At 48.6% G+C, this 20,681-nt stretch overlaps 1 protein-coding gene across 2 annotated transcripts in view; it reads right to left on the minus strand.

Annotated features, from left to right (window-relative positions):
• Window positions 1–20,681, minus strand: part of HIPK2 (homeodomain interacting protein kinase 2) — a 166,638-nt gene that overhangs the window by 106,332 nt on the left and 39,625 nt on the right. For both annotated transcript variants that reach the window (XM_081102468.1, XM_081102467.1), the window contains exon 2: window positions 4,774–5,857. In XM_081102468.1, the coding sequence (XP_080958594.1) occupies window positions 4,774–5,857 (1,084 nt within the window). The remainder of the gene's footprint in view (window positions 1–4,773; window positions 5,858–20,681) is intronic.

The raw sequence follows: 20,681 nt of genomic DNA on the forward strand, positions 1-20,681 counted from the left end.
TCCTTACCTTCATGAAATTACTCCTTGTTAAATCCAAGCTCCTCAAGCCTTCATCAAAAGCGCCATGGTCAGACACCACCCACCTAACCCCTGTTTTTCAGCTCAGGCCTTCAACTCCTTCCAGGTCTCACCGTTTCCCGTATTCCCTTATTTATTCCAATCTCCTGGCTCCCAGGTCCCCCACCCCCATCTTACATTTCCTTTAAGACCTACCTCAATGTAGCTCTTGCTCTATAACCCTTCCCTATTGACCCATCTTGCAAAATCTATCCTTGACTTTGAATTCTTTAACTGGTTTCCTCAGCATTGGTTCCCTAGAGTCTCAATGAATATCTGCTGAATGACCTGATCAAATATTTGCAATATCAAAGCATCCGAATTAGACTCTAGGCAGTCTGGTTGTGTCTTTAACCTCCACAGAGAGAGCGTACATGCCTCAAGGTCAGAGCTCATGCCTTATCTCGTACCCTGCAGTAGCTCTACCACAGGACACACAGTAGGACCCCAATGGACATCAGATGAACTGAACTGAATTATACATCTCCACCCCCACCTAAAACAACCATGGAATCAACTTGAAGATAGTCTCTGCAAGCAAAAGAGTCAGACAGAACGGTTAGATTATTATGAAAAAGTAGGTTACTGGCCATTTTTTATGTCCTAAATTTTGATGCCCATTTTTTTTTTTGGGGGGGGGTGTCCTAGTAATGATCATAAGTACTTCAAATTAAGTATAATAGACAAGAGTACTTTTTAAAAAATATTTTTTATTGCTTTCAGAGAGGAAGGGAGAGGGAGAGAGAGAGAGAAACATCAATGATGACAGAGAATCATTGGTTGGCTGCTTCCTGCATGCCCACACTGGGGATCGAGCCTGCAACCCGGGCATGTGCACTGGCTGGAAACTGTGACCTCCTGGTTCATAGGTCAACGCTCAACCACTGAGCCATGCCGGCTGGGCTAGACAAGAGTATTTTTTTAAAAAAAATACTATCACTGTCCTGTCTCTGTTCCAAAAACATAACTGGCACCAATGCAGAGTCAAATAGGGAAATGGCGAGGGCTTCCAAGGTGAGGTGGCAAACAGGATCACCTACACCTCCTTCCTTAGGGAGAACACCTGAAAGGTGACACCACTGAGAAAACCCTTCCTCCCTGAGCAGCGTTCCTCAAACAGCGGCCTAAGGCAGACCACCGCGCCTTCAGTTCTGTGTGTGTGTGTGTGTGTGTGTGTGTGTGCGCGCTTTCTCAGGGGACACTCCCTCTGGAGAGGCTGGTGCCCTGGGTCTGGGGCAGGACCTTGGCAGAAACCTGTTTTTAACAAGCTCTCCAGGTGAGTCTTGTGCATAATAAAGCTTGAGAGCCAGGGCGATGACACTTAACCCTGTAACTGACCTTCAAGTTGGAAGACGATCCCCAGGCATCAACTTAAAAAACTAAAAATGCAGCCTTTGTTTTTACACACAACCAGGCTTGCCTGGCAGAATACCTACAGCAAGATGCCCCCAACCTCGGCCACGCAAATGGCTAACAGGTAGGGAAACAGTTCACTCCCTCCGCCCCACCTGCTTGTCCAGGTGCCCCAGGCTGCGGACGGGAACCTCTCTTTATATCCAGTTTCCACATCACTAGGCAGGGACCAGACGCTTGATACTGTCCCATGTAAAACAGGGAGGGACACGGAAATGCTCTCCCCTTTGAAAGTGAGAGGTATGGGGGGAGAGAGGGTGCACCCAGCTCAGACACGGGGGATCCTGGGAAACCAAGCCCTGGTGTCTGCTTGGATCTGTAGCATAAGGCACCTTCCCCCAGGCAGCTCTACCCCAGGCAGCTCAAGCACAGGCACATTCTCTTAAGATGCAGATTAACAATGGACAACTCCACCCCACCCCACCCCTCTCCCCCATAAGAGGCCAGGCAATCCGGGAAAACCAACTTGATAAATGTGGTCCGAACTTGGCTGTCCCACAGCCAGGACTGTGCAGACATAGCGGAGACGGTCCTGAAACTCTCGGCAGCTACCCCGGGGCTCAGACGAGGGCCCGGGGCGGGAGGGGGGGGGGGGGAGGAGGGCACAGAATGGAGGAATAGGACACAGTAACCAATTCAGAGACATAGCATCATTTTAAGCAGAAAGGCTGGGCTGGCTCTGGGGTGACTGTGCCCTTGGAACCAGAGCCGGGCATGATGAGGGTGAGGGGCATGAGGACCGGAAGGATGGACACTTGCTCTTTAGGCCAAAGCAACCACGAAGAAGAGGTTCTCCTCCTCAGAATGCTGGGCAATAGCCACTGAGGGGAAAGGCAGGGGATGCGGCACCAGGGAGTGGGGCAGAGGTGGAAGGTGGGGGCAGAGAGAGGAGAGGAGCATCAGCCAGCAGGCCTTCACCACCCCCGGAGATGTCCCTCCTGCCCCCGATTTCCCGAGTGGGGGTCCCAGGTACAGGGCACGAGGCGCAGACAGGCAAGCAAAGTAAAACAGCGCCCATCTTGGGACAGGGCAGGAAGTGTCACATGGACACAGGGTGAGAAGAGAGAGCACCTGAGGATCCCAAAGCCAACGCATGGGTTCGTCAGGCTTTGCCCTGAGTGTGCACTGCCTGTCAAATGGCGCTTGTTAAAGTCTTCACAGGCGGCCATGCTCACTTTTCAGTAACTCGAATAAAGCCAGTTCTGTTCACTGAAACCACCGGGTATAACTAAATCATAAAAGCCGAGCAGCCCGCCGTTCACCCTCGGTTCAGGCCGGGGCCTAGCAAGCAGCAGCCTGTGGCACGCTGAACCGGCCACCTAATGGCTCAGCGACCTGGGCAGCGGGAGCCATGGTGACCGCAATGACGCCACCGCGCTGCTTTCAGAGAACCCGCGCTGGCCCGCCCTCCTTCACCCCCGCCCCCAGGGACACACGGGGTCCCCCCCTCTCCCTTCAAGCCCAGGGGCCTCGGCTGTGATGAGGATCGCCTGCTCCAGAGCAGAGGGACAGGGAGCCAACCGCAAAGCTGACGAAGCCAGTGAGCGGACAGGAAGGGAGTGAGCAGGAGGCAGCGGCAAGCCCGCTCCTCCCGGACGGGAGATGCTCGCACCTGCACTGAGGGGGGAGGAATGGTGGGAAGGACGGACCAGGGGCCTCGAAAGGAGCTGCTGTAGCTCAGGAAATGCCTCCTAAGGGGAGGGTGGGCCTAGGCGGGGAGACGAATAGCACAGGTGAGGGGTCTAGAGACCCGAGTCAGGAGGTGAGGAAGGTGAGGGGGGCACGTGGGGGACCCTGCCTTGTAGGCTATGCACGAGGCTGCAGGCTGCAGGCTGAGGGCTGGGTGCAGGGACTGGCCCGAAGGTCAGTGCATCAGTAACAAGGGGAGCTGGCCGGTGAGGTCCAGGTGATGCCAACTGTGCCACCCACCAGCTCTCGCTTGCTTTCCAGCCGTTTCTTTGTGGCCGGGAAGGAAGTGCGGCGTCAGACAAAGATGAGCCTGGGATTCTGACAGGGCCGTCAGCCCTATCTTCTCATGGGAGTTTGGTTTTGTTTCCTGGCACCTTCCACCTTCACTGGACTGTTCAACATCACTCCAGGCACAGCCCCTCACCACCGCCACAGAACAGCCCATCCTGTCCCCCTCACCCACTCTTTCCTGCACCCACCACGGAGCTGTGTCACCACGTGCCACCATCCCAACAACCCCACGGGCTGGTGACCGATTTCCCGAGTGTACGGGTGAGGGAGTGGAGTCGCGGGGAAATGAGGCAGCAAGCCCAGGTCACACAGCTTAGTCAGTGCAGGGATCAGGGTCAAGCCAGGCTTCTCACTCCAAAGCCAGTGCTCTCACCTGGTCCCGTCCCCCACCCTCCACCCTGCAGCACCGGGTCTCAACCCTGGCTGGGCAGTGGGATCCCCAAACAGATGTGGATTCAGTTTGTGGAGATTGGGACCCAAGTCGGGTTACTTTTAAAAGCCTTGGGGTGATTTTACTGTGTAGCCAGGGGTGGGAACCGGCATGCTGGGGACCCCAGGATTCCGGCACCAGCACGGAGTCCGGCTCAGGTGAGCAGTGAAGTCTCCTTGTGGAGTAAGTGAAGGAATGAAAGCTTTGCCCTTCCCTACAATTCTCCCCCCATCTTCCCATCGTCCTGACCCAAAACGTGGCCTTCTCTCACCAGGAGCAAGCCAACGGGCCCGAGGCATCTGTCCCTCCTTCGATCCCTCAAACATGGACATGTAAATGCCACCTTCTCAGAGCATCATGTTCGTCCTGCTACCCCCTGCTGCTGTAACGCTTAGTGCCTGCTCCATAGTTAAGGACACAGTTGCATCCTCTTAGTCTGGTATTTAAGACAATCCTGCCCCAACTTATCCTTTCAATCCCAGCTCCCACGACCCCCAGATGCTCTGTCCTGGCCAGGAAGGGGTCCTCCTTGTCTCCGATGCGAATCGTGCATGTTCTTGCCACAGTGACTTCAATAATGCACGTCCCCCCCTCTCCTCCACCCATGTCTGGATCCATGAGGACCCTGCTCTGCATCTGCTCTTCACCACACCCCCCAAGAGCCCTTTCCAACTCTGAACGTGTGTGCCAAGAACCTTACCTGGCTCCCTTCTACATGGCTTCCAATCACCATTCCCATGTGCACACGTCCCGATTTCCCAACTAAGTTCTGCTCACCGGAAGGCAGCACTGCAGGCATAGAAAGTTGTCTCCCCCGCAGTGACCAGCACTGCACATTCCCTGTGGCTGCCCCCGGCAGCCGGCATCTCCGGTCTCAGTGCAGAGGGTCTTACCTGTAGTATCTGGACTGCAAGTAGGTGGAACACACAGCCTTGGACACGTGACTGGCTGACCCAAAGTCGATGACCTTCACTCGGTATGGTTGTCTGGACGGATCCACCAGCATGATGTTTTCTGGTTTGAGGTCTGCATGGATAAGACCCAGGCTCTTCAGCTTCATCAGGGCTGTGGCTACCTGCTGGAGGACTGGGCGAATGTACTTGAGGGGCAAGGGACTAAACTTGTTCTGCTTCAGAAAGTCATAGAGGTTCTGCTCCAGCATCTCAAAGACCAAGCACGTGTGATTCTTGTGCTGGAAGCACTCGTAGGCCCGGACAAAGTTGTAGTCGTCAGCACTCTCTGTGCTCAGGCGGGCCAGGATGCTCACTTCGATCTGACCTTGCCGGGCATAGGACGGGTGGTTCTTCAGGATCTTGATGGCCACAATTTCATTGGTGCCCCTTTTCCAGCACTTGACCACTTGCCCAAACGTCCCTCGGCCCAGGAACTCTAAAACTTCGTACGTGTTGGTCATGGAGCACAGCACCTCATGCTGGACCAGCTGATAGTCGCCTTCACTGTTGGAGCCACTGTTTTTGGAGGTGGCAGTCGAAGTGGTGGCAGTGGCTACAGTGGCCCCGCTGGCATTATTCTGAATCATGGGTGGATGCTCTTCGATGATCTGCACGCTGCTTGTGTTCTCAATCTCCTCACTCTTACGCTTGAGTCCGCATTTTTGGTAGGTGTCAAGGAGGCTCACAGTGCTTCGACGCATTAGGTTATGTGGTCCGCCGAGGACTTGCCCAGTGACAGAAGTGCTGCTTGCTGATGTGACCACTATGTGCCCGGTGCTTCCTGGGAAGATGATGGTCTGCTCGTAAGGTAGGCTTGGGTTCGGGATGGGCAAGGAGGTGCTGACGGTTGTGGTGGCTGGCTGAGAAGGTGGCACGTTCTTGCTCTGGCTATACACTTTGCTGTGGGAGCCGTACCCAGTCATGTCCCAGTTGGAACTCGGCTCTACTTTCAATTTCTTCACACTACAGAAGGCACTTGATTGAAGGGTGTGAGGGGAGAAAACTTGCACATGTGAGGCCATACCTACAAGAGACAGAAAGGAGAAAATTAATATTTAGTTGCCATCGCATGAATAAACTCAGCAGATTCATTTCTGTTCTGAGCAGTGGCTGGGGCCTATAGAACGTGTCCCCCCACTCACACAACGTTGCAGAGGTGAATCTATTCCATCCAGAAGCACATCGGGTCACTCAGTTTGTGGGGCCAAGGAGTTTGTTGTTCCACCTGACACCACCAGGAGGTGGGAGACTGACAGAGTCAGGAACATATTTAAGATGGAGACACAGAATTTGAATGTCAGGACTTTGTTCATTATATATATTACAAATAATGTTTGTGATAGAAATGAATTCTTCCTCAATTCTCACTGGTTGCAATCCCAGCAAAACTGAAGGGTGTATTGTTATGCAATTGTTATGTGTGGTGTCCTCCATGGTCAGTTACTCTTTGTCCGAGTTCCTGAGGGTCTGGTTCAGCCATATGAAGAAACATCTTCCCACATAGGTCCAATCATGGAGCTACTCACGACCTGCTAGCTTCTGGATGACCCATAATTACTCCTGGGATCTTATTCTTAAGTTACTCTTAGATGAATTCTATAGGGTTGAGTAGATAAGCAGTTGGTCCAATGTTTAGATAGTCTAAAGCATTATTTGGGGGAAGTGGGTAATACAATTCATGGGTTTCAGTTACTAACTTTTTCTGCTAAATGCATATATCAATAAATTAATTCATCTAGAAAGTATTCCAGACCAACATCTCACCCACAATTTAGATAACCTCAGGACTCTATAAGAGCATAACTCTGGAATAGTTGTGCAATTTATAATTATGGTGATACTAGAAATAAAAAAGTTCATAGAAAATATAATAGGAAAAATAAGACAACGAGGAAGAATAAGTTCTTAAAGGTGACAGTAGAATCACACAGTGCCGTCTTCTAAGCTGCAGTCATAAGCATCTCTTATAAGTGGGTTTCCTATCAAGCACCGTTGGCGTTCAGCCATCCTGATGTCCACGTTTCTCTGACCCCCTCGTGTTACCCACAGTGGTATTTAACATTTTTATTTTCGCCCCATCGCCCATCACCCTAGTCCAGCCTCTCTCTCAGCAGGCCATCCACCTTCCATTTTGTCCAGAAGCCTAAGGTCAGCAGTTTGCTTTCCACCTTTATTCTCTTCCTTTCAAAACATTCCTGAATCTACACCCATCCTTCCCTCTCTCCTCTCCGTCTCAGAGGAAGAGGTGTCTCCTTTCCGACTTTCAAAGTTCCCCTGTTCTCATGATTCACCCTTTCCGATTTCTCTTGAACCCCGTTCCCTCCACTGTCCTCTCTTTCTCCTACAGCTTTTAATTTCTTCCTGTTGATGGGATCCAAGTCCTTAATGAATCAATGGCTTAATCTCTGTCTTCTCGTGTGTCACACACACATTCCCAACTTGGAAGGCAAGGGGAGTGATCGCCGTATTCTTCCCTTTGCTTTGTTCCTTCTTCTCACCTGTAATCAGCGCTAGACCCCTGCTCTTCAAGGCTCCGTCCTTAATCCACCTCCCCGCCACCCCACATACACACCCTGTGAGACTGTCCTAGAGGTAAATGACTTCCTGCCTAACGCAGTGGCCTTTCTTCAGTCCCTAGCCTTTCTCGGTGACCTCTCTGCAGCATCTGATACTGCTGACCGCGGCTTCCTTCTTGATGCTCTTATCTGCGTCTGCTCGAATCTGTCGCCTCCTCCCTATCTCACTGCACACTGCACACGGGGTGGTTTCTTTCCGCTTCCTCCTTTAAAATGCTGGCATCTCCAACACTTTGACTATTCTCTCTCTAGAAGATAGAATCCATTCAAACAGGTAGAACAGTCATCTCTACGCAGGCGACCCCCACACGTTTAGCACAGGCGAGGCTCTCCCTTGTACCTTCCAGTAATATATCTCTGCCTCCGGCTTCATCAAAGACTATCATCTAAAGGTCAACTCATTATCTTTCCTTAAAAATGTAGCCACCTCACCCTCCAACCTGTCATCCCCATTTCTCTTCATAAAATAGTCTTCTAGTCACTTGGTTCCAAAACTATGCATTTACCTTTGATGATTCTTCTTTGCCTCCATGGACAAGAAGGTGCTAAGTTTTACTACCCTCTCCTTCTTCAAAATGTCTCTTACTTCCATCCTTTATTTCTGTTCTTGTTGCTATTTCATAGTTAAAACATTTACCACTTTCTAGTAGAATTAAAGCAAACATAGACACCTGCTTTTTCTGAGCGATCTTTCTTCTTCTAATTTGCCATATTCAGCAACCAGACTAACTTGCCCAGGATTTTTCTAAGCATGTCACTCCTCTGTCCAAAAACTCTTAATGACTTTTTCGTGTCTAGAAGATGAAGTTGAGGACTCTTTCACTCAGCATCATCACATTTTTATTTCAACTACCTGTTGGCTTCATCTCCAACTATTAACCTTCCTCAATCTTCAACTCTAATTAAGCTGTTTTACTGTTTTTAAATGCCTCTCAAACTTCCTACCTCCACACTTTTACACCATTCCTCCATCTGGCACGACTTCACTATTTCTCTCAACTTATCTAAAGACAAGACAATTCAGATCCCTCCCTTTCCCAGACCTTGCCAAGCCACAGTGGTTACTCTCAGCTCTCCCTTCCTATGGCATCTACCATATGTACCACCCATTTGGTCACAAAATGCATTTCTGCCCTGCAAAATCTCTTGTCTTATTGGACTGAACCATTTATCTTTTGTGCTGCTTAACTTTTTACACATTTAGGTCCTGTTTTCATAACCAGGCTAGATTATGAGGGTAAAGAACTACAGTTCATACCTCATACTTCGTTGTGTTTTGTCCAGCACTGAGCTGGGTTTATGATACATGGTAGGCATGCAGTTGATAGGAGAAAGTTCTCTAACTGGCCTGGTCTCCAAGAGCGAGCTTAGCTCTGGCTACAGAGTCACAAGCACTTATTGAACCTGGACGCACTTCTCCGGGAAGTACGGAAAAGCCTGCTAAAACCTTTTCATCCTAAGCAAGACATTTTAAAAACTCAGGACAGTCAGCATTCAGGTTCTGCCTGTACTTCTCCCTGGACATGCTCTGACTTCCCTACACCTGCTCTGAACCCCACCTGGAGCCTGATCCCCTAGATCTGGCAGAGGCCTCTTTACTTGTCTGGATCCTGAACTCCAATATGTGTGATATGACTACACTTCCCTGTGCCTCCTTCCGCTTACAGGACTATTTCGGTTTGCTTCTTCAGAACTGTGCTTGACCTGTTTCTTCCCACTGCTCTTTTTGTTCAAGTCAACCTCCCCCTAATTCTATAATAACACAGAAAATGATTTTCTCTATTTACCAGTACTAAATATCCATACGGTTCTAGATGATGTATCTAATATAGAAATGACCAACCCCTTGGCTTTTAGTAACTAACTCATCCACTGAAGAGGCAACGCAAATAAGCATTTTCTTTATCCTTTGGCATCTAGCTTGCCCCTTACTCCTCAATCCTCAAGTACTTCAGGGGGAGGGGAAGAGGGAGGAGGAGGGGGAGGGGGGAGGGGGAGGGGGAGGGGGCCGTGTCAGTCAGGGCTGCAGTAGGAGAATATGCTGAAGTTACATAAAGGAGATGTGGCTCTATTTTGACTGTTTCAAAAAGATTTTGGTGGAAAGGCCAGGGTATAGAAGTGGAATTTTACAGAGGGGAAGAAGATGGCTTATGACTTATTGGGATGACGGCCAAGGGTCATAAAATTGTGGAAATCATCATTGGCTACGTCCGGGGACAGATGCCAGCAGCGGAGAGGCCCTGCATGGCTGGAAGTGCCCTTCACCACCGGCTGCCTCAGACCCTGGCCTGGCCTCATGCGGTCCCATTGCTCCTTTGATAAGGTCAACAGCTACCGTTCCAAGAACTAGACACAATTCATTCCGACGCAGCCTGATTCTTTCCAGCTTGACTGAGATGTAACTGACATGACATTGTGTAAGTTTAAAGTGCACAGTGTGACGATTTGTATATATTTACATACATTTATATATTGTGGATTGATGACCACGATAAGGTTAGTTAATACATCCATTAACTCACATAATTACCTCTCTCTTTTTTTGGTGGTGGTTAGAACATTTAAGACCTACTCTCTCTGCAACTTTCAAATATTAGTACAGTATTATTAATTGTAGTCACCATGCTGTATGCTAAATCCCACAGCCGACTTCTCTAACAACTGGAAGTTTGGTAATACAGTCTCATTACCATTATTCTGTAGCAGAGGCCTTTTGGTCTAGGAAACAAATTATTATTATTACTGTTATTATTATTTTAAAAATCTCTAATATACCTTATAAGGAATAAAACACTACTGGTGGTTGCATAGCTTAATCCTAAGATAATCTTACGGCAACAATCCAAGGTATTCCCAAATATCGCTCCTTGAGAGTGTTTTTCTGGAATAAGCTCCCCTGATCAGTTTAGCCTCCGTGAGTCAAGCCCGCATCTTTCACTTTGTTTCTCAGACCCCAGCGCTGGGCACCAGGAGGGGGCACCTTTCTGCTCTCCACTCCCATTCCTGTGTTGGCCTCCAAGCTCTGAAAGGCCTGCTCCCCTCCTTCCCTGTCCATTTTCTTTTCTGAAAAGCCAAGGGCTTAGGCACACTTTCAGTTGGGTCCCTGGCAGAATCTCAGTTGTTTTGCAGGTCATCTCTGCCCTTCCTCGCGGGCTGTCGTTGGAGGACAGTGGGTTTGCTCTTCATTGAGGGAACACCGGGAGGCTACAATCCAACAGTGAGGGGGGTTTTGAGCCCATGGGGCGCGAGTGGTGCGACGTATCCGGAGAATCACTGCAGGGTAAACCTGCGATCCTCACACCTGCTTCCAAAGGGGTCGCCAGACCCAGACTTGGCCACAAAAGCTTACATAGCCTCCCAAGGTAGCACCTGGCAGGACGTTCCTATTTGCACGCAGCAAGGCCCGACGATCTAGAACTAAAGCTTCTAAAGGCTGCATATCGCCTTGCTACTCATGTTTGACGCGGGTCAAAATTAGACCCCGAATGTCAGATATACACCAGGGCCTTACACGCCTTTTAATGTCACTGATACAAGTTTGAGGATGTTATAAAAACGATCAGTAAAAAGCATTTAAAAAGATACTTATTAAAATTTAAGACAACTTATACAACCATATGCAATATATTCCTCCTTGGATGTGGCAAGTGAAAAACAGCTCCTATAAAATTGATATTAAAATATATCCTTCAGTTAGCAGAACTAAAGCCTGTTATTTATAAGTCATTTCTTATTACCACAAAGACAACAGACTGCCTCTTTTGTGCCCCAAATGAATTCAGTTTCCCCAGTTACTTAGGGCGCATTTTAATAGCCCGGACGCTAAAGGCAATGAGGACAACTGACCTCCTTTTGGCTACTTTATTCAAATGCTCATTTTGCTTTAAAAAATGCAAGTAAGTCTGCATTTCAAAGAACCGATTTTTAAATATTTACCTTCTAAACTTTATCATAGATGCCATTTATGTCCATAAAATGCTATTACACTTGAGTTCAAGCCTGATGGCTCATGATTCTCATGATTCCACAGATTTTAAAATCTTGAGCATCTAATACACACCAGGCTCTGGGCCCAGTTTTTGTTTTTTTTTTGTTTTTTTTAAAGACTAGTTTATTTATGTTTAGAGAGAGAGAAACATTGATGTGAGAAGAACAGAACATTCTACTGGATGTGAGAAGAGCAGAACATTTTATCGGCTGCCTCCTGCACACCCCCTAGGGGATCCAGTCCGAATCCTGGGCCTGTGCCCTGACCGGGAATCGAACCTACGACCTTTCGGTGCACAGGGACAACGTTCAACCACCTGAGCCACACCAGATGTTTACGGATGGGATAAGCCCACACCTAACTTCGTCAGGGACTGCCTGGAATCACCCTGGTTGTGCCGATTCAGGTGGTAAGAGCACCCTCTGAACTTCCCTTCTCACAAGGGTCCTAGTTTGAAAGCTAGGAAGCCAGTGCTGGGTGTAGGCTCCTATGATAAGTGAACAAACCGGATCCTGACCCAGAACAGTCTATGTTCCTCTTTGTCTTAATGGTTTAATGAAAAATTCATTTTTCTAGAGTTGAGAATAAATTTTTCCACTTAAAAAAGTAACTAAAAATCTTCATGATTTTACTGAAGTCTTAACTCCATTAAAAAAAAAAAGTCATTTACTGAAGGGTTGGCTTATTTAGTTCTTTTGCTTCGTTTCTTCATTACTTTATATTTCACAACTAGCTGAACTGAAAAGTTGCTTCACATCTGAGTGCCTTTTCTTTCCGTTTCACCACTCCAAATTATCTCCTGGAAGATCGGACCCTGGTGAAACTACAGGGATGAGTGAGGGTTCAACTCTGATTTCAAAAAATTAAATTGAATTCGATTTCACTGAATTCTATCAAAGCTTGAGGGAAGGAATTATAAGTAAAACAGTGGCACCGTTTTTATCAGTATATAAAATTTAATTTTGGTTTGGCAGGTATGAAATAGATTATCACTCAGAATCCAGTTACATTTATTAAAGGGAACACAACCATGAACACCTTAGTTTAAGAGGTACCAACTCTCCCACTGCCTAAAATCCATCAGACACACACTTCTGCTGAAAAATGAGTATCTGATAGAAGCTACAGATCTTTTTTGTGTGTGATCAAGAATTCAAAGGAAGAATTAATTTCCATACCTAACGCAACATCATATCTGTCTTATCTATCACATTATGCACATCAAACATAACAAAATCATAGAACATACAAAAGAAATGTCAAATGTATGTGAATATTAGAAATACACATCTGAATGGACATTTTTAAACATCTGAAAAGGGTTACTCTGTATAACCATTGAGTAACCAGTAAAACATGATTAATTTGATGCCTTTGGGGGTTAAAAAATACTAGAAAAAATGTCTTCACTGGCATACGAGACAATATTCATTAAAATTTTAATGATAATCACTATCATTCTGTCAAGTTTATATTTCATAAGTAGTGCAAAGATCATTTCAGATTACACCATTTCTAAATGACACATTTCCAAAATACTGTATAGGAAATGTCTATGGGGCTTTGCTACCATTTTCAATAAAAGTCTCTTTATCCACTAGTTGTGTAATGTTACATATATAGTATATTCCACCGGCACACAGGTTAGGATCAACGGCAAGCTCTACAGAATTCTTTTGTCAATAATGACAATACTATTGATTGCATCAAGGGTTCTCTAAGTAAAAAAGACTGGGGTTGGGCACAAAAGGAAACAAAGACATTTAAGACATCGGCACTGCTCTAAAAGAGCTTAAATCTCATGGGGTTGCCAAGTTCCTTGCAAATTAAAAGGGACAACTGGCAAGTCTAAGCAACATAAGCAAGTTGCCAAAGTAAACGCGAGAAGAGTTCAGAGGCAGGAATCACTATGGGTTGGGGTTAGGCAAGGGTTTACGGAGGAACCAGGGTTAGAGCTGTGATTAGAAAGATGGGGGATAGCCCTAGCTGGTTTGGCTCAGTGGAAACAGTGTCTGACTGAAGCATGTACCTCGGATGCAGGCTCGATCCCGGCCCCAGGTCGGGGAGCGTCGGGAGGCAACCAATCAATGTATCTCTTTCATATCAATGTTTCTGTCCCTCTGTCTCTCCCGCTGTCTTCCACTCTCTCTAAAAAAAAACCACAAAAAACCAATGGATTAAAAAAAAAAAAAAGATGGGTATATTTTGAAAGGCAGGAGAGTATTCTGGATCCTGCTCACTGGGTGTGAGCAGGGGATGGGGTGGGGAGAGCCTCCACAAGGGCCTCTGTCCTGAGGAAGCGTAGGCTTTGCTGGGAGCCACAGCTTAGGGGCATTTACACAGCAGTAATGCAATCACAGGTGCAAAGCTATTAACCACCAGTCTATACTGTGCGCCAAGAGCCCACTTACCCAGAATTACTACCTCCCGATACGTCGATTCTTCTAGAAGTAATTATTGAATAGTCAAAGCAGCTGGTGTGAAGCCCTACCACTAAAGCGACCCACTTTCACTCCCTGGGGTCTTACGGAGTGTCATCTAACACAATGAACAACAAGTTGTAGCTCTCTAGTGGGTAAGGAAGTGGAGCTGTGGGAGATGACAGGCTTTGTCCCAGGCCACTCGGCTACTCCTACTCTGACTGACTCCCACGCCTGTGCTGTTCACCCTTCTCCTTCTTTACTCTCTGGTTTCTCAGACGAGAACAGGGAGTCAGGTGCAATAATGGCCAAGAGACACGGAAGCTGATATGTGAGAAGAGGCAGATCTGAGGTGTGGGCACCCCAACTGGACACCACCTGGTCAATAACGAGCATCCACAACGGGGACCCACAGTCCGCTCTCACTTCTGCATCCTCTGGTTATGATGACATTTGAGAAACATAACCAATCAAAGTTGTTAAACAGAAGAAATTCACCTCCTTAAAGAGGTACACTTCCCTCACTGGTGCATGGTGGCACATGGACAGGGACTGGCCTTGAGTAGGAGGCTGCGGCTGCCACAGCAGCCAGGGGTGAGGGAGGAGGGTCCGGACTAGGGCACTGCCTGAGGAAGCAGAAAGGAAGCAGCAGAAACAGAAGGCTTTGCCGAGGAGCAAAGGCGAGGCAGGCTGACAGATGGGATGCAAGGGCGAAGGAGACAGGAACCGAGCATGTCCGGGGACTGGAAGGAGCGGGCTTCCACAGAGGGCGCTAGGGAAGATGGGAACTGGTATTAAAACCTTGTCCATCTCGGGGTGGGGGTGGGGGGGATGAGGGATAACGGAACAGGTTTCAACAAGCTGAATTCCAAACATTGGCAGGATATCCAGGTTGAAACATTGTGTCCAACTATTTATACTGACAGGAGGCAAGGAGCTGCTTCCTTTACCAAAGTGAAAGTGTCAGGAGCCGCTGGTCGCTGACAGTCAGCATCCAGCTCCCACTTGCTGCGCCGAATCCTGAATGAAGATAAACCATTTTGAAAAGAGGATGAAAATCAATAGGATCAGCTAAGCTTGCACAGGATTAATCAGATGGGGAGAGGGCAAGGTGACCCTGAGCCAGTCCATGCATAATGCCACAGACAAAGGGCAGCGCCAGAATTAGTGCTCGACGCAGATGAGCAGGTCAGAGAGACAAAGAAATCAAAAAGAGAGAAAAAGAAGCAAAAGTACAAAAGCTCAACTCAAAGGATCACCTCCCAGAGGCTGAGAGAGGAAGTGCCGCCGGGGCGAGCAGAGCCGGGGCTGTCCAGGGGGCAGGGTTCGGTTCGGGACAGGCCTCATTTGAGGCGTCACTAACAGCGCGGAGGAAGGGTTCTGTGTGCCAAGACGAAAACCAGGACAGGATGCGGGGCGAGAGGTCACGCTGGAGACGCCGGCCTGAGGGCGGGCGGCAGCACCTAGGTGAAAACTGGGCCCCACGTGGGCTGGCCGTTTCCCGGGAGAAACGGTGCAGAAAGCAGAGCAGATGGCCACGGAAGTGATCCTTGGGGCAGCGACGTCAAATAGCACGGGGAGGGCAGGGTGGTCACAGGGAAGGCCGAGGACAAGATGGTGATAAGCACAATGAAGGAAGTGATCCCGGAGAATGAACACAGGAGGAGGAGCGGCTGGGCCTGGCTGGGAATAACCCAGGAGCACCCCCTTTCCCCCCGGCTCCGGGGGAGAGACAGACGGGGGGAGCTCCTGGGAAGAGAAACCAATGCGTCACGTTATGCCTCCTGCTCTTCCAAGAAATGTGACTCCCTTAAGGGCTTTCAAAACCTTTGACGTCATCTTCCTTGAATGTGCAAATGCTACCATAAACTGTATTTTTTTTTTTTCTCAATTGAAAAAACATCCGTGTCCTACCATTTGCAAATCCTCCACATATTCTCAACCTACCGGCCCGCTGTTCACTGAAACCAGCGCCTCCCCGTGTTCAGGATTACTTCTCCTTCTGAAAGTTGCTGCCCTCACCCAGAACAGCCTCGGGCCTCTCTCAAGCGCCTGCCATAAGCCTCCGCGGGGAGCCAGCCTTTCACTGAAGTAGCTACGTACATGGAGTTCCTAAGCTGATAATCGGGGGCCACCTTACCAAGCGTTCGTAAACATGGCGGACAGCACCAATCCAATACGACTCCGGTGAGGTCCACAGTGACGCCAATATGACACCCGTGATTTTCAGGTTTGTTTTTTTTTCTCTCCAGGGAATTGGTGGGATCCATGAAAGCAAAACAACTCAAAAACTCCTCTTTGAAACAGTAGCTGCATTAACTAAGAATCTTAATTATTTATTAAAAAAAAAAAAAAAAGACACAACCTTCTAAACGCAGGTGCAGTAGGTACCAGCCTGGGTGGCTTAAACAACCGAAGTTGTCTCGAGGTTCTAGAGGCTGGAAGCGCAAAATCGAGGTGTGGGCAGGGCTGGCGCTTTCTGAGGCTGCGAGGAGAGGAAGGGGCCTCTCCATGGCCTGCAAGTGGCCATCTTCTCCATGTCTCTCTGTACCTGGGCTTCCCTCAACGTATGTGCCTGTGCCCGAGTCTCCCCTTGTTCTAAGGACACCAGTCTTACTGAATTAGGGCGCCCTCGCGACCTCGCTGTAACTTGGTGACCTCTGTAAAGACCGTCTCCAAATAAGGCCACAGTCTGAGGTACTGCGTTAGGACTTCAACATATGAGCGGTGTTGTTTTTTGGGAGGTGGAGGTGGGGGGGGGGGGGGGGCACAATTGAACCCATGACAATAGGTATAAGGAAACTGAAGCATTTTACTAAAGCATAATTTTCTCAGGGTATACAGTTCATGATATTCCAAAAAAGAACTGTCTGCATGTTTCCCTCTGTGGAGATAAGACATTTCATTTTGTGATTTCCCTCTATCTTGCCTCAAGGACCTAGGAGGGCATTTCAATTAGTCACATATGGAAACAAGCAAAAGCAAAATGATTATTTTAAATTAAATTCTGCATAATTTTACTTTATAGGACTTCTGGAGATGCCATGCAGGCAGGCAGCTAATACACACAAAGGCGCTGATGTATTAATAACAGCCAGTGGGAAGGAGCGAAGCAGCTTCTAGTTCTGATTCTGAGGGTGTCAAACGCTTCTCAAGTAGCACGTGAGGAAGCTCAAAACGAGTCCTGGGGGGCTGGCATGGGACGGGGGAGGTTAGGAGGTTTGTGTTAAAAAAAGAGGCTCGGATCCCCCTTTTCTCACGTGCACCCCAATTCTCTTTTTCATTGCCCTTTGATTCCAAAGGCCGTGAAGCCTGCTACATTTTTCAACTTGGCATTTTCCTGCTAAGGGAGGATCTCAAGAAAAGAACCTTATAAACAAACGTGGTGGGATGAAAAAGGCGAACACCCACAAACTTATAAAAACAAACCCAGCCATCCTTCTGGCTTCAGCCCACAGGGATTCCACTGAAATCCACATTTTTCAAAGATCTAGAAGGCCACTCACTTTGTCCCTGAAATGATTAAAGAAGGCAGTTAAAGTTTCAACAGGATTAATTTTCAGGTGTTTGAGTCACACATCTTTTCAAAAGCACTGTCCCCGAGTCTTCTGGCCACTCCCCGTCATTGGCCCACCAACCCCCCTCCGCCCACTACCGTTTCCGATCATTACTGACAGCCTCACAAAGCTGCGCTGGTCAGAGAGGATGGGTGTCTGGCAATGCCAGGTAAGCCTCAGACTGAAATTTCCTATCCGTTTATAAAGTTCAAATCAAGCTCTGGCCGGTGTGGCTCAGTTATTTGGAGCATCATCCTGTACACCACAAGGTGGCAGGTTCAATTCCCAGTCAGGGCACATACCAGGCTGTGGGTTCAATCCCTGGGTGTGGGAGGCAATCGATTGATGTTTCTCTCTCTCTCTCTCTTACAAAAAAAAAAAAAAAGAAGAAGAAAGAAAAGTCCAAATCAAGACCAAAAGTCTGGTAGGTTTTTTCTTTTTTATTCAGAAAAGAACTAGCTATTTTTACATTGGTAAAGTGAAATATGTTTTACATAACCCTTCCCCAGTCCCATGCCCAGCCCACAACTGATTTGTCTCTTGAGCTCACTCAGGGTTCTGCTTCAGCAATGTTTGCACACTCAGAGTCAGAGCCGGAAACCTGCTGTACTCTCTGCCACTACCAGCTCTCTTCTTCACCAACAGATATGTAAATTATTTTACTATGCGTCCCCTCAAGATAGGTTGGCGTTCTAACTCCAGTACCTGTGAACGGACTTTATTTGGAAATAGGGTCTTTGTAGATGTAATCAAGTTAAAAGAAAGCCATTCAGTGGGTCCTTTTTTTTTTTTTTTTTTAAGTTAATCCTCATTGGGGGATATTTTTTCCATTGATTTTAGAGAGAGTGGAAGAGAGGGGGCAGAGGGAGAGAGAAAAAAACATCTAGGTAAGAGCCACATCAATTGGTTGCTTCCTGCACACGCCCCAACTGGGGTAGGGAACCTGAAACCTAGGTACGTGGTGCCCTTGACTGGAATTGAACCCAAGACCCTTCAGTTCGTGGGCCAATGCTCTAACCACTGAGATCGCCAGTCAGGGCCATTCAGGGGGTCTTAATCCAGTATGACCGGTGTCCTTATAAGAAGAGGAGGAAAGACAGAGACACAGGAGAGAAGTCCACGCAACGACAGAGGCGGAGACGGTGATGCCGCTGGAAGCCAAGGAGAGCCGGGAGCCGCGGGAAGCTGAGAAGCAGAGGGAAAGGATTCTCCCCAGAGTGTGAGTGCGGCCGGCCAGCTGGACCCTGCACTTCCAGCCTCCGGGACTGCGCGGGAATGCGTTCTGCGCTGGAAGCCACCCCGTCTGTGGCCCTTTGCTACCGTAGCCCGCGGAAACTAAGACACTAATATAATTCAGGATGTATTTCATTGAAAAGACGTGTTTGCGCTCCAGCTGTGATAAAGTATTTATAACCATCGCGGAGCCACGCGGGCCAAATGGCAGGCTGCCCTGCAGCCTGTGTGTGTGCGGCCTCTGGGTTGCAGAGCCATGGAAGCACCCCTTACTCCGTGCCTCGGTTCCAACTCCTGCCAGGCTGCTGACACCTCCTCTCTTTATGCAAATGTATCTGCTCACCGTGATCGGAGGGAGGCATCTGAGAGCTGTCTGTCCTCACCAGCTCCAGCTCCAGCTCCAGCTCCAGCTCCAGCTCCAGCAACAGCAAGGAGTCCCGGGATGGCCCTCCTCAGACCTGCCCTTTCCGGTCCCAGCTGCTCGGTGACACAAAGAAGCAGGACAAAGGCCCACCGCCGGCACGCTGCTCTCAGCGGCCCCTGCTCGCGGCCTTCGCGCGCGGGTGCCTGTCTCCCACACGTTCCCCTGCTGGGGGGTCTTCCACCCGCAAAGGAAACTCGGGGAGAGACGCTGTGCAGACCAGCGATGCCCGTGCCGCCGGTCCCGGTGCCCTGGGCTCTCTCCAAGTCGGATTCATTCCATCCTCCCCTGAAAGCCGTCTTCCATCCTTTCTTGATTTAAATGGCACCTGCTGTTTACAGCAGTAACTCTGCATTACAGCGCCTTGTTCCCTGGAGGGTTTTTTCATTTCTAGCAGTTGCCTTTAACTGACATCTGACAAAACTCAATTAGAGATTACCTTGGGAAAGGATCAGGAAGTGCCCCCCCCTCCCCCCAGGGTGAAGGAGGGGGAAGGCAGAGGAAGAAAAGCGGGCGGGATGGGGGAAAGGCTGGGGGGTGGGGTGGGGGGGTGGGGGGCGCTGTGTGGAAAGCAGGGCGGGGAGGGAGGGGGGAGGGGGGAGGGGAGGAAGAAAAGGAAAAAGCAAAGATGGAGACAGGGAGAAAACAGCAGTGAACCTGCACTGGGAGCACAGAGTGAAGTGACGCCGTGATGTGTGTGTCGCGATGAAGTGCAGTAAGAATGCAACGCGGTCTCATTGACGGTGTTTGAGTGGGGATTTGTGTGCGGATCTTGTGGATGTGGAAACCAGTTGGCACAGACGGCGCCCTTGGCAATGCCGTGTGGTCCATTGTAAGCTGTGCATATTAAAGTGGGCTCTTTGGCCCTGACCGCTTTGGCTCAGCGGATAGAGCGTCGACCTGCGGACTCAAGGGTCCCAGGTTCGATTCTGGCCAAGGGCATGTACCTGGGTTGCAGGCACATCCCCAGTAGGGAGTGTGCAGGAGGCAGCTGATCGATGTTTCTCTCTCATCGATGTTTCTAACTCTCTATCCCTCTCCCTTCCTCTCTGTAAAACATCAATAAAATATATTAAAAAATAAATAAAGTGGGCTCTTTGGTCTGCTCTGAGGACATTTTTGCGCCCTGAGTCACTTACAGACAAACTCTCTTTTAAATGCACTTAACCATGAAAACATACACATTTCTGTTCCATGTACCATTTTAACCCACAGCACCACCCTTGGTCACAACTGGACCCGGTTTCTAAGTACAACTTGCTCACTGCCGACTTCTATCTACTGTATGAACTATGACCTCAGCTTTTTTGATTGTGCTCTTAATCAGTAAAACAAACAAACAAACAAACAGACAGAACACTACGAATACATGTGATATTTATTTTACATACATCGTATATGTTCTACTTTACTACTAGAGAGTGTTTGCTAAAAACACGAAAATAGAAAATGTAAAAGAATGGATAAAATATACACATTCTACAGTTTCCTGTATTCCCACATCAACTGTGGGGAGCCCTTCACTTTGAAAACCCTCCTATGACGCAAGTAGCCCAGGCCCAGCAGCTCGGGTTGGTCTTGGCCATCTGATAAGAATGGGTGGGAAGCGCGCTTCCTGGGAGGAGACTTCTCAGGCCAGTGCACTTAGCCGCC

This window comes from Myotis nattereri, assembly GCF_964212035.1.
Source record: "Myotis nattereri genome assembly, chromosome: 11".
NCBI lineage: Eukaryota > Metazoa > Chordata > Mammalia > Chiroptera > Vespertilionidae > Myotis > Myotis nattereri.